Source organism: Sus scrofa, chromosome 7 (genome assembly GCF_000003025.6).
Source record: "Sus scrofa isolate TJ Tabasco breed Duroc chromosome 7, Sscrofa11.1, whole genome shotgun sequence".
Lineage (NCBI taxonomy): Eukaryota > Metazoa > Chordata > Mammalia > Artiodactyla > Suidae > Sus > Sus scrofa.
The window spans coordinates 36,364,258-36,378,000 of NC_010449.5; the positions used below are offsets into that span (position 1 = coordinate 36,364,258).

Consider the following 13,743-nt stretch of genomic DNA (forward strand, 5'->3'; position numbering starts at 1 on the left):
AGGGGCCTCTGGCTATAAAACCCGTGGCCGAGGGGGCTGAGCGCACTCGGCCTGGCCTTCGGGTCCTCTTCCAGTCGCCGCCAGCCCCACGCCCAGGGCAGATTTAGCTGCTGACAGCTGCTTGGGACTCTGCCGCCAGGCCTTGGCCCAGACCCGCCGCCGCCACCTCCCCTCTCCTCTCGGGAACTCCTGAGCACGGCCCCTCCATGGCCCAGAAGGAAGAGGCCGCTGCGGCCGAGGCACCTGCCTCCCAGAATGGTGAGGAGCTGGACAACCTGGAGGACCCCGAGAAGCTGAAGGAGCTGATCGAGCTGCCGCCCTTTGAGATCGTCACGGGGTGAGAGCCGGCTGTGGGGGCACTGGCTGGGGCCAGGCTGGCGGGACCTAGGACGGGGTCATCGTGTGGCAGCAGCCGAGAGCGCGCACCGCGGGGGCTGCAGGGGACACAGCGGCTCATCGCCCTTGGCTTCTCAGAGTGACATCTTGGACCCTCTAATGGGGTTGAGGGGGGAGCTCAGAGGAGACAAAGGCCCAGAGGAGGAAATGGCCCTGGAGGCTTCCTGGTATTAGGGCGTCACCTGCCTCTCAGGGTGAAGGTTACTTGGTCCCAGGGACCGTAGTAAGGACACAGGAGGCCACTGGCGCCTTTCAAAATGGCCCCCAAATACCTCCCCACTCAGCTTCTCTCTGCTTCTGAGCCGGCCTCTCCTCTATGTGTATGTCTCTCACTCTTTCCTTCAAGCTTCTCTCTGGCCTAGAAGATTCTAAGATAGGCAAGGCAGATCCATTCTTTCCCAAGCTAGAGTTAGAAGTGGTTTTTTTCTTTCTCACTGAGTCTTTGGGTCTCCCCAGGGGCTGTCCCCATCTTCCAGGTAACAGGGGCCAGGCCCAGAGCCTCTGGGCAGAGGAGGGGTTCCACCACCCCTCAGTCACAGCCCAGAGGAACCAGGACCCAGAGCCAAGAGTCTTGAGGCCTCAAGGAGGGGGCTGCACACAGGGCACCTCTGGCTCATCCAGATTATGCCAGGAATGAAACCAAGCTGTCTCTCTCCTCTTCCCTCTCTGTCCCTTCAGCAGAAGCTGCTGCTAAGTTGCTAAACAAAGAATCAGAAGGAGGAGTTCCCATTGTGGCACAGTGGAAATGAATCTGACTAGTATCCATGAGGATTTGGGTTCGATCCCTGTCCTCACTCAGTGGGTCGGAGACCTGAGTGGGTCGGAGACCTGGCGTTGCTGTGTGCTGTGGTGTAGATCACAGATGCAGCTCGGATCTGGTGTGGCTGTGGCTGTGGCGTAGGCCAGTGGCTACAGCTCCGATTTGACTCCTAGCCTGGGAACTTCCATAAGCCACAGATGCTGCCCTAAAAAAAAAAAAAAAAAAAAAGAATCAGAAGAGACTGTGTGGGGTCCCAAGGATTCCTTCACCAGAGTCTGCAGCAAGGCCGATGGGCCACAGAGGGGCCACACACAGAGAAATTTCAGGAAGAAGGGAGGCCTGATGCCTTCAGGAGGCTGAGGGAGACGTGGGGGGCAATTGGGAGTTGCTCTGTGAGGCTGGGCAAGTGACTTTCCAGTCCTGGCTGCCCCTTTTTCCTTTGTAACATAAGGACATCACATTAGTTGATTCTGAAGGTCTCTTCCAGCTCAGATATTTTCCGGTTTCTCAGAGAACCTGAGGGACGTTCATCCTGGTGCCTGGAGTGAGCCTGCAGGTTAAAGCCTTGAGCTTGCATTCGCCGACGCCCAACCAAGTAATGTCCCCCTCATCCCAGGATTAAGGGAGCAACGGGGCTCAGATTAATACAGACACAGGGAGAGCCAAGGGCCACCAGACCAGGAGGTCTGATATTCCAGTGGCTCTCTCTGGAAGGAGATGTTTTTTCTAGCATCTAAGCACGCTAGAATCGCCCGTGCTGGCCTTGGTCACATACACAGGCGATTCACACCCACTCTGTGCACCGCCGTTATCTCCCCAGCACAGGGGAGCGCCTGTCCACCACAGAATTAGAGTGTGTTTGTTGAGCTGAATGTGCTTTGGGGGCTCAGGGTGATGGGTTTTAAAAGATTAAATCCTCTGAGGCGTTCCATTGTGGCTCAGTCAGTTAAGAACCCAATTAGTATCCATGAGAATGTGGGTTCGATCCCTGGCCTCGATCAGTGGGTTAAGGATCCAGTCTTGCCCTGAGCTGTGGTGTAGGTCGAAGACTCGACTTGGACCTGGGGTTGCTGCAGCTGTGGTGTAGGGCAGTAGTTACAGCTCCAAATCAACTCCTAGCCTGGAAACCTGCATGTGGTGCAGGTACAGCCCTAAAAAAAAAAAAAAAAAAAGAAAGAAAGAAAGAAAAAGAAATGTTAAATCCATCAATCCTCTGATGTCACTTAGGCTCACCCAGGGCTTTATAATCCCAGCACATTTTCGCAAGCCTGAGCGCATTCAGCCCCAGCGCAAGGCCGGGAGAGGACCTGTATCGACGCCACTCTACAGAAGGGGAACCTGACAGTCGAGGAGATGGAGTCTCGGCTCCAAGACCATAGAGCCAGTCAGCAGCAGGTCTTCTGACTCCAGCCCAGCGTCCTTTCTGCTGGTCTCCGGAGTGAGGTGGTGAGGCTCCTAGGCCCCCCTGATCCAGGCGGGGCAGCCTTCTGGGCATTTCGAAAGCCGTTCAGGAGGGAGGTGGAGCCCTGGTGTGTTTCCCCAGCCACATGGAACAGCTGTGGAGATCTGTCTCCTGGGCCCCCCGGGTAAACAGACAGCTTAAAATAGCCCTGAGGTGCACGCTGTGTCTGTGCAGGGGCAGGACCTGGACGAGGGAACGGCTCTCCTCTCCCACACTCTCCAGGTGCCCTGGCGTCAAAGGGTCAGCAGGGGAGGGGTCCAGCCACACTGCCCTTAGACCCGGGGCCCCAGGCTAGAACAGCAGGTGGCTTTTCAGAAACTGTCTGAGGGGAGCAGCGATGTCTGCTTGTCCTGAGTCTGGTTTGAGTAGGGCACTCAGGATAGAAAGCAGACATAAGAACGTTTGAAATAACACGGTAGAAAGTGCTAGAGAAAGGTCTAGCGCTGCAGCGGTGTGCCTGGCCCTGTTTTTGCCAGCTGAGACTTGATCGGGGCCTCTCTTACCAAGTCTGTGTTCAGGGGCCTCATGCTGGTTTCTTGAATTCTCCATAATGCCAGCATTTAGGAGAATTAGCAAATATTAGAAATCAGGGCTTTGGAGTTCCCATGATGGTGCAGCAGAAACGAATCCGACTAGGAAGCATGAGGCTGCGGGTTCGACCCCTGACCCAGCTCAGTGGGTTAAGGATCCGGCGTTGCTGTGAGCTGTGGTGTGGGTCACAAATGCGACTCGGACCTGGCATTGCTGTGGCTCTGGTATAGGCTGGCAGCTGTAGCTCCGATTGGACCCCTAGCCTGGGAACCTCCATATGCTGCCGGTGTGGCCCTAAAAAGGACAAAAAAAAAAAAATAGCTATAAAAAAAAAAAAGCCATAGAGAGGAGTCAATATTCAATAAGTATTTTCTGAATAGGAGTCCTTTATTTACTGCCTATTTTCCCCAGAAGTAGTCAACCTCCATGGGGACAGGGACTCTGCCTTTCAGGGGCTTTCTCTCTGCACCCAGGATGGCACCCAGCTGCTAAGAGTTACCCAATAAATATTTGTTGAATGAGTATGTGAACGAATGATGAGCATCTCCTGCGGGACAGGCTCTCTGCCAGGCGTTGGGATAGGGAATTAATTGAGGGGAGGGCCTCCAAGGAGAGAAGAGATCTGGCAGCACCAGGCTGAGAAGAGGATTCCACTGGTTGGCACCTGCCTCTGAACTCAGCATGCTTGAGGGGAGCTCTGGGGCTCCAGAGCGGGCTGTCTCCCCATCTCTCCACCCCAGTGATGAGTGACCGAAGCCCCACCTGGCAGCACCCCTTGCTGTGTGTGTGTCTCTCTAGTTATGTTGCATGTGGTTTTACATAAAGCTGAACCTGCTATCAAAGGGGTTATTCTGGAACAGGGATGAATGGCACAGGCAGTGAGTCTCCTTTCAACCACTTCTTAGGCCACCAGTAGTTTACTCCCCACCACGTGAGGATCAGAGAGGGGAGGCAGGGTTCAGAGGAGAAGGGCTGGGCGGGGAGTGAGGGGCTTTTGATGGCACGGTTGATGCCGTGGCCCCTCACCCCTCACCTGCACTCAGGAGCATCCTGGGAGGTTTGTTTCATAAAGAACAGAAGGCAGCCATGACTCTGGCCATGCTGGGCCTGCCCTGAGGGTTGGGGGAAGGCTGCAGAGATGGGGTTTTCTCAGGGAAACAGGGCAGGCTCAGGGATTGCCAGGGGCGGAAGCCCACCCAGGGCTGCCAATCAGGAGCCAGCAGTCCATCAACCCCCACCTTAGCTTGCAGAAGTCAGGCCATTAGAACTCTCTGCTTCCCTACACTTCTGCTTCTGACGATGCTCCCTCCATAGTGGTCTGAAAAGGGGAAAAGGAAGCAAGGATAATTAGTGTTCGGTTATTTTCCATCTGAAAGGCATTTTTTTAGGGCCACACCCATAGCATATGGAAGTTCCCAGGCTAGGGGTCGAACCAGAGCTGTAGCTGCCAGCCTACGCCACAGCCACAGCAACACAGGATCCAAGCCATGTCTGAGACCTACACTACAGCTCATGGCAATGCCAGATCCTTAACCCACCGAACGAGGCCAGGGATCGAACTGGCGTCCTCCTGGATACGTTAGCCACTGAGGCACAAGGGGAACCCCCTGAAATGCATATTTTGAATTGGATATTTTCCTCCCTAATGCACGTCCACCCTTGATAGTGCAGCTTTCAGGCCGAGCCAGGCAGAATGTGTGTTGGGTGTGGCCAGGGTGCACACACATCTTCTCCGTCTTTGTACTGCTAGTGAACAGCACAGTGCTAGGATCACTGAGAGTGTTCGATAAACAGTAAATGGAGGGTTGTGTGAGATTTGGACAATAAAGTTAAGATGGATGTAGGGTTTCTCCAATATCATAAATAAATGTGATGTATAAGTAAAAAAAAAAAAAAAAAGGAATAAAAAAGAAAAAGGGAAAAGGAAACCGAAATGGGTAATTCTGCCTCTTTCAAGCAGGTCATGAAAGGTGTAGTGAGAAAAGCAGAAACGAGTCAACACTCCGTTGCCTGTGATTAGGCTTTCCTGCCATGGATGATCTGGGGGCAAATGTTTTCATTTCAGTCTGGCTTCCACTGCCCTCCAGGTTCCTTCCTTTAACTGTCTAGATTTATGCTTAGGAAATGCACATTTTTTTTAATGCGAAAGTGAGAAAAATACATATATATATTACATTGACTCACACCCCTTCTCCTTTCATCAAGCAGGCCTTCTTCCCAATTGTTCCTAGCTATGAGGATTCTCGGTTTCCTGCCTAGAGAATTTCAATGCCCAGAAACCAGAGTCTAAGCACCTGAGGGGGGATGGCCTTGTTTGTAGAAAGCATGAGGTAGCGATGCTTAAACAGGTGCTGGGAGGAGTTCCCTGGTGGTCTAGTGGTTATGACTTGGAGCTTTTGCTGCTGTGGCCTGGGTTCAATCTCTGGTCTGGAAATGGAGATGCCAAAAATCAAGCCACTGCACGCTCTAGCCAAAAAGAAAAAGAGAGAGAGAGAGGTTAGACGTTACTGGCTCCTGACTTTGTGGGAATTTGTTATAGCAGCAATAGAAAACTAAATTAGGGAGTTCCTGTTGTGACTCAGAGGCTTAAGAACCTGACTGGTATCCATGAGGATGTGGGTTCAATTCCTGGCCCCGCTCAGTGGGTTAATAATCCGGTGTTGCTGTGAGTTGAGCAGTGTAGGTCACAGATGGGGCTCAGATCTGGCCTTGCTATTGCTGTGCCTGTGGTGTAGGCTGGCAGTTGCGGGTCTAATTCAACCAAAACCTGAGAACTTTCCTATGCCACAGGTACAGCCCTAAAAAGCAAAAAAAAACCCAAAACTAAAACAAAGCCTCCCTTAGAAATAAACATTATCACTTAAAATAAACATTTCGTCCTATTTCTTCTTACACAACATATTATGTGTATATGTTGCATTATGGTAATGTGTATATATACATATATATATATATATATATTTTTTTTTTTTTTTAAAGAGGTGTTGGGAGTGGGTAGGAATTATACTGTGGGCTTCTGTGCTTGAACGGGAGACTGAGTCCAGGTAAAGAAGTTTGCCCTCACCATCTCTCTCTCCTGACCACCACTCTAATATGTGCATGTGGACGAATACACACATACACACGCCACTTTAGCAGTAAAACATCTGCTGGGGTTAAGAGCAAAGGGCTATAATATAAATAGCTATGGTACTCAGGCATAGCATGCTACGGGAAAAATAAAAAATGCCTGTGGTTATCTACACACTCACAGTCACTACTGCCTTCCTTCCCCTAGAGGCATAGCAGTACTGACCTCTTCTGTGATTCTAGCGTATCCCCCGAGATGGCCATATGGTCTAGCTCTTTGGAGCTATTTCAAACCTCTGCCACCTCTGTTCTCCTGATGCCCCTCCAGGTTCAGGCTGTTTCAGTCTATAGGAAGCCCAAAGAACTGCATTCAATCTCTATGCTCCTTCTGCAAGACCAAAAACCCTACTGAGAAGCCAGGCAGGCTCAGTCTCTGAACAAGCCCAAGGAAAGCCTGAGAGCCGAGACCTTCCAGGACTTTCCTCTGCCCCTCGAACGCACTTCCCTTCTGAGGCACCCAGTCCAGAAGGCCCCGCGGAGGGGCAGGGCAAACTATGGGGCTGCTGGGCCAAAGGGTTGGAAACCAGTATTTATAGAGAGACGGATGTTCTTCCTCTCTCTGGAGTTTCCGGTGTCTCTGGGTCCTCTTCCTTTGCCTAGAGAAGAAGAGGAGGGGCTGAGAGAAGCTTCACTTGTAGACCATCCAGCCAACTTCCACATCACATGCCGGGCCACTCCTGTCCTCTAGCTGGGCTGTACTTGGCAGAGTTGGAGCAATACTTTGGGGTTTCCACAAGGAAACCTGAGGGACCACACAGGCAGCTATTGCCAAAGTCTCCAAGCCAACCGGGCAGCCATGAATCCTTCCAAGAGTTTCACCTGACAACCCATCATACCGGTGGCTCTGGATTAGATTTCAGGACAGGGTGTAGTCTGGCAAGAGGCCTTGAATTGCCAGAAAAGGTGATCTCTGTGCTTCTCGGGAGAAAAAAAGTCACTCCAGGAAATGAAGAGATCATTTAGTGAGTGGTCTGGTGGGGTGAGTTGAACTAGGGAGAGCTTGGTTATAAATGTTTTCCCAGCAGGGATTGAAAGAGGAGAGGGGGAACCATCAGGCCATCTATTCTCCCCAAATGTTAAGTAAATAATAAACACGTCCACTCAGGGACAGAGGGACTTAGAGAGCTAAATATAGTACCAAAAGGAATCCCAGGGCTTGGTCCCCAAACACATCTATCTCCCCAGTGGAAACTGAACCTGACAGCAGGGAACATGGAAACCTGGGTGGGGAAAATTTGGTGATGGGGGAGGGGAGGACTGCAGGGAAACCGCTCAGGTCTACCCGCCTCTTGGGCACCTGCTGCTCATCCCTAAGAAGCCAAGGGGGATACCAGGGATCGCCCTGCAGCCCAGGGAGCGGGGTGACCTCTCTGAGGGAAGGAAAGGTGCAGAGAGAAGCAAGAGCAGGGTAAGCAGTTGCTATAGGTTATCTTCCGGGGCAAGCACAGAGATTACATTTTGTTAAAAAGAAAACATTCAGCCTCTCCAGCTGGTACTCATCCTCTCCTTCCGACCTTTTCAATCTCTCCTGTTAAAGCCTCTTCATTCTTCTTGTCCTTCAAAGCTGCACGAATCTTCCTGGTTTTAGAAAAACACCCACAGACACATAAAGATAAAAACAGTCTTCGACTCTGAGGATCTCTCCAGCCCCTCTCCTTTTTCTCGCCCTTTCTTTTTTATTTTCTTTTTCTTTTTTGGCCATGGCCTACAGTAGCTTGACGTGGGAATCTCAGGTCCCAGACCAGGGTCGCAGCAGTGAAAGTGCTGAATCCTAACTACTAGCTCACTAGGGAACTCCCTCGCTCCTTCTCATTTCTACTATATTTTTTTCAAACCTGGGCTTTTTCTGCTGCTTTCATTTCCTAATCATCCCTCTCTCCTTGAAGCCACTGGACATATTCATCACCAAGTCTAGTGCCCTAAGAAACCAAGTGAGCTTTCTAAATATTGGGCTTTTCCCCAGCTTCACTCTCTCTGCCTAAAGCCACCACAGGACTCTTCCGTGGACCTCACTTTCATGATAGCTGTCTTTATTCAGGAACCTGTAACAATTCTCTATTGCCTCCTGGATCAAAGCTAAACTTTCAAGAACCTTGTGTCCTCCACTCTACCTCTTCTTTTTAGCAGTTCTCTACTGTTTTGAGATGTTATTGACATCTTCTCTGTGCAGCTAGAATCTAGCTGCTAGATTAGAAGCATCTGGAGGGCAGGGGCCAAGTCTTTTATGATTTTGAAATGAGTCCATACGACATACACACTAACTCATATCAAGGAATCCTCAGGTCGTCTGGCCTCAAAGATTAAACATTCTTGACCATTTATGTGACAACCCTTCCTTCACTTGAGGGGAAAGACAGGCTTGAGAAACTGTCCTTGGGAGAGACTGGGACTGCAAGTTGTAGGCCACCTCATGCCTGAGCTGTAACATACTTGAATGACAAGGGGAGAAATGAAGGCATGAAATGTTCTGTACAACCTTTGCCTTGCTCTGTCAGGAGAAGTTTTACATGCTTGCTACTTTGTAAAATTATTTTTTATTTTGTCTTTTTAGGGCCACATGGTGGCATATGGAAATTCCCAGACTAGGGGTCGAATCAGAGCTGCAGCTGCCGGCCTACACCACAGCCACAGCAACGCAGGATCCCAGCGGCGTCTGTGACCTACACCACAGCTCACGACAGCACCAGATCCTTAACCCACTGAGCAAGGCCAGAGATCGAACCCATGTCCTCATGGAAGCTAGTCAGGTTTGTTAACCACTGAGTCAAGACAAGACTCCTACAATTATTATTTGAATATTGCTTTTCCAACCTGGGCACATATCAGAATCATCTGGAGCACTTTAAAAAAAAGCAGACTTTGAAAAAGGTTACCCAAGGGGACAGGTTGGGGAGGAGATGGGAGGGATGGACTGGGAGCGTGGGCCTGGCATATGCACACTGAGGTATATGGAACAACTGGCCAACAGGAACCAGCTGTATACCACAGAGAACTCTGCCCAGTATTCTGTGATAATCCATGTGGGAAAAGAATCAGAGAGAATAGATATGTGTATATGTATGACTGGGTCATTTTGTTGTACAGCAGAAATTATCACAGCCTTGTAAATGAACTATACTTCAATACAACTTTTTAAAAAAATAAAAAATGAAAAAATCCTGATGCCTGGCACAACACTGTAAATCAACTATATTTTAATTAAAAACTAAAAATAATGAAATAAAAATGCTGGTACCTGGCACAGCATTGTAAATCAACTATAATTAAAAAAATAAATAGGGAGTTCCTGTTGTGTCTCAGCGAGTTAAGGACCCGACATTGTCTCTGTGAGGATGCAGGTTTGATTCCTGGCCTTGATCAGTGGGTTGAGGATCTGGTGTTGCTGTGGCTGTGGCATAGGCTGATTCGACCCCTAGCCTGGAAACTTCCATAGGCCACAAGTGCAGCCATAAAAAAATTTTTTTAATTTAATTTAATTTAAAAAATAAAACAAATAAAAATGCTGAAGCCTGGTCCCCCTCCAGATGTTCTGATTTATTTGGTTTGCTCAGGGGCCTGAGAACAGATATTTGTAGAGTCTTCTAGGGGATTCTAATTAATGTACAGACAGGCTAAAGAGCCACTGATTACAAATTAAAATCAAAGGCTCTAAGGGGAGTGGGAGAGGTTCAGAGGGAAAAGGCAGAATCTTGAGGATGTTATCCAGTTATGTGCCTGACCGCTTGTCATTAGAACCTAGTGTAGGAGTTCCCATTGTGGCTCAGTGGTGACAAACCCCACTAGTATCCATGAGAACACAGGTTCGATCCCTGGCCTTGCTCAATGGATTAAGGCTCTGGTGTTGCCATGAGCTTTGGTGCAGGTCACAGAAGCAGCTCGGATCTGGCATTGCTGTGGCTGTGGCATTAAGCCAGTAGCTGCAGCTGCGATTCTGCCCTTAGCCTGGGATCTTCCACATGCTGCAAGTGCAGCCCTAAAAAAAAAAAAAAAAAAAAAAGAACCTAGTGTAAGATCAGAAACTTCCCTGGATGATCTGAACCTGGACAAAAAGAACATTTTCAAGCACCTTATTAAAATAAACGCTGGCAAGAGTAGAGCTGGCACTCTATAAAATAATCTGTTCATTTTTTTTTTTAAATCAAAGTAAGAGAACTTGATTTGTCTCTTGGCATAAGATCTATTCACATTTTCAAATGAAAAGTACAAAACGATGAGAAAAAAAAAGGAGTCACCGATTTAGAAGTGTGTGTGTGTGTGTGTGTGTGTGTGTCGGTGTGTGTGTCTGTGTGTGTGATGGGCGTGAGGGTGGAGGGTTTGGAGACCGGTCCTAATAGGGTGTCCTGGATGCATGCCTCCCTCCACATTCTTCCCTCTCCTTTAGATAGAAACCCTTCTGAATCCCTACCTGCCTTTTTATCACGGCTGTTAGCGCAGGCGAGGTATCCAGGAGTCAATGTGAACGTGTCTCCGAGTTACTGAACTTGGAAAGCCGGACTCCAGGCTAGTCCTAGTTCTGGTTCTAGGCCGTCTCTGTGCCTTTGTCTCCTCGACCCGCAGGGAGCGGCTGCCTGTCAACTTCTTTAAGTTTCAGTTCCGGAATGTGGAGTACAGCTCCGGGCGGAACAAGACCTTCCTCTGCTACGTGATCGAAGCGCAGAGCAAGGGAGGCCAAGTGCAGGCGACGCGGGGGTACCTGGAGGATGAGCACGCGGCCGCCCACGCGGAGGAAGCCTTCTTCAACACGATCCTGCCCGCCTTCGACCCGGCCGTGCGCTACGTGGTCACCTGGTACGTGTCCTCCAGCCCCTGCGCGGCCTGCGCGGACCGCATCATCAAAACCCTCAACAAGGCCAAGAACCTGCGCCTGCTCATCCTGGTGGGGCGGCTCTTCATGTGGGAGGAGCCCGAGATCCAGGCGGCTCTGAGGAGGCTGAAGGAAGCCGGCTGCAGGCTGCGCATCATGAAGCCCCAGGACTTCGAGTACGTCTGGCAGAATTTTGTGGAGCAAGAGGAGGGCGAATCCAAGGCCTTTGAGCCCTGGGAGGACATTCAGGAGAACTTCCTGTACTACGAGGAGAAGTTGGCGGACATCCTCAAGTAGGCGGACTGGGCCCAGCCTCACGTGAGTCGTGGCACCAGCGCTCTTTGCGCTGTTAACTTGGGTGGAAGGTCAGGCGGAATGAGTGCCCCGATTTTCCTCTGAAAGGATCTCTTTCATTTCTCTGCTTGTGGTTGGTTGTAAAAACATTCTTAGAAGTTCCCCCCTTCCTTTCTCTTTCCTCTAAATGCTTCTCCCTAAATCCTTTTCTCTTCTACCCCTTTGTAGTTAAACTGTCCCCATAACTTGGAGTGCCCAAGGGTGGCAGGAATCAGGAAGCTTTAATGAGACAGAATGACTTCCTTAGTAAGACTCCAATGGCCCAAGGACCTGTTACTAAACAGCAGAGATATTTCAGTCCCCTAAGCATGTCCCCATGTCCACCTGTCCAGACTTTAACTCTGGTCACATTCTAGATGCCCTGCCCCCAACCCCATCTGCAGTCTTAACATTTCATTTCTCTGTAATGCAAGCTTTTCTTTCTTTAAGGGGCTTTTTTTTTTTTTTTCTTCATTTTTCAGTACTTTTGAAAGTCCCCAAATGGATTTGTCATCAACTTTTTGGAGGCCAGAGATAGTTTCATGTTTTCAATGGTTCTGCTTTGAGGGAGATCAATAATTGCTGGGTGAATGTATAAGAACATTTCTCTTATGTTGAGGAGGCCTCAGCAGAATTTGCAGAAAAATGTGGATAATAAATACAGCAACAAGTTCTTCTATAGTGGAATGTTTAAAGGGTTAAGCAGATGTTTGTAAATTAGGTAGCAGCTCCCAAGTAGCCTCCTACAGATACTAAGATGTGGTAGAACTGGAAGTAAAGATTAGCTATTTAAGCAAATAATTAGGACACAATTAAGGCCAATTTGGCCTCTTGCTGAGGGTAAATTAGACTCTCAGAGAACAGGCCGATTGCCCTCAGGAAAGAGGGTAAAGGATCCTTTAGTATCTCCTTTTGAATTTGGTCTGATCTACTTTGCTCCCCCAGAAGTGCTGTAACTGAGTCCCTTTACAAGACCTGAGTTACTGATCGAAATTTTCTGGTAACAGAGAAAGGGTCTTCACCACCCTCGTACCCAACTTTAATTCTGGGACAACTCACATATTAATAACACAGGAAAGCAGCATGCTTCCTTGAAGATATGACATTTATTTTGGGTGTCTCTCGCTCCTAATACTCTGAAGAGAAGGTGTCCCTTTATGGACACACGCTGGAAATATCAGTGTTCCAGTGCTTGATGTCAGCAGGTGTTTGCTATTAGACATGCCCACAGGGTGCCTGATCCTTCTCCAGCTGAGCAGCCGCCAGTCCATGAAGACCCCATGTTCAGCCATTTCGTACAAAAAGCAGAACCCATTCACTGAATTCAGTGAGACTATGGTTGGATATGCCACGTGATGCTTTGTTCACACAAAAAAGGGAGTGTATTTTCAGAGGTCACCCTTGGAACTGTAGTAAGAGTTCCAAGGGTGACCTCTGAAAATACAAAATTAACTTTTAAATTCCTTGAAGATTTTATTAGCATGGGGACGGTCACTGTAGTTATAAAACCTACACAGATTCTGTAGAATGTTGGCTGGTAGCCTAATTTGAACTCTAGGATACTTTCTTCTTAAATATCTTTCAGAGTCATGGGCCACTTCTTCCAGCTGCCAAGCTAGCAAGACCTCAAAGATGTGTGTGTGTGTTTTCCATTAAGTTAAATAATTAAATGGCTAAATCTGCTATAAAAATTAAGCATTTCAAGGAGGATTAAAAAGAGCTTTTAATTTTGGCTAATTGAGAGTTGTATTTTATGCTAACCTAAACAGAAGTAAAATAGATAAACCATTTTGAGGGAAAAGTCCATTTCTAAGTCAAATTATTTTCCAATAAAATGTTATTGGACATGTTCCACACTAGAAGCTTCCTCCCATTAGTGTACATAACTGTATCATCTGGACCCATTAACATGCTTCCCTGTACTCTATTTGAGTTCCTGAAGGGAAAGGTTAAAATGTACCAAGTTTAAAAAAAAAAAAAAAAAAAAAAACTGGCATGAAATCAAGTTGTAATCTAAAAGCCCCAAAGAGCTCTGCTTAATTAAAACACTCAAGAAATAAGCATTTGTTAAAGAAAATTTGCCTCCTAGTTCTTATTCCATCTTTATTTATTTATTTATTTATTTAGTCTTTTTGCTTTTTCTTGAGCCACTCCCGAGGCATATGGAGGTTCCCAGGCTGGGGGTCTAATCAGAGCCACAGCAACGTGGGATCCAAGCTGCATCTGCGACCCCACACCACAGCTCACGGAAATGCCAGATCCTTAACCCACTAAGCAAGGCCAGGGATCGAACCCGCAACCTCATGGTTCCTAGTTGGATTCGTTAAC

At 48.5% G+C, this 13,743-nt stretch overlaps 1 protein-coding gene across 1 annotated transcript in view; it reads left to right on the forward strand.

The window, feature by feature from the left end:
* The window catches only part of APOBEC2 (apolipoprotein B mRNA editing enzyme catalytic subunit 2), a 16,755-nt gene continuing 3,012 nt past the window's right edge, over positions 1-13,743 (forward strand). Inside the window, exons 1-2 of the mRNA XM_001928899.6 lie at positions 1-337; positions 10,836-11,400. Of these exons, the coding sequence (XP_001928934.3) occupies positions 207-337; positions 10,836-11,379 (675 nt within the window). The 5' untranslated portion in view covers positions 1-206 and the 3' untranslated portion in view covers positions 11,380-11,400. The remainder of the gene's footprint in view (positions 338-10,835; positions 11,401-13,743) is intronic.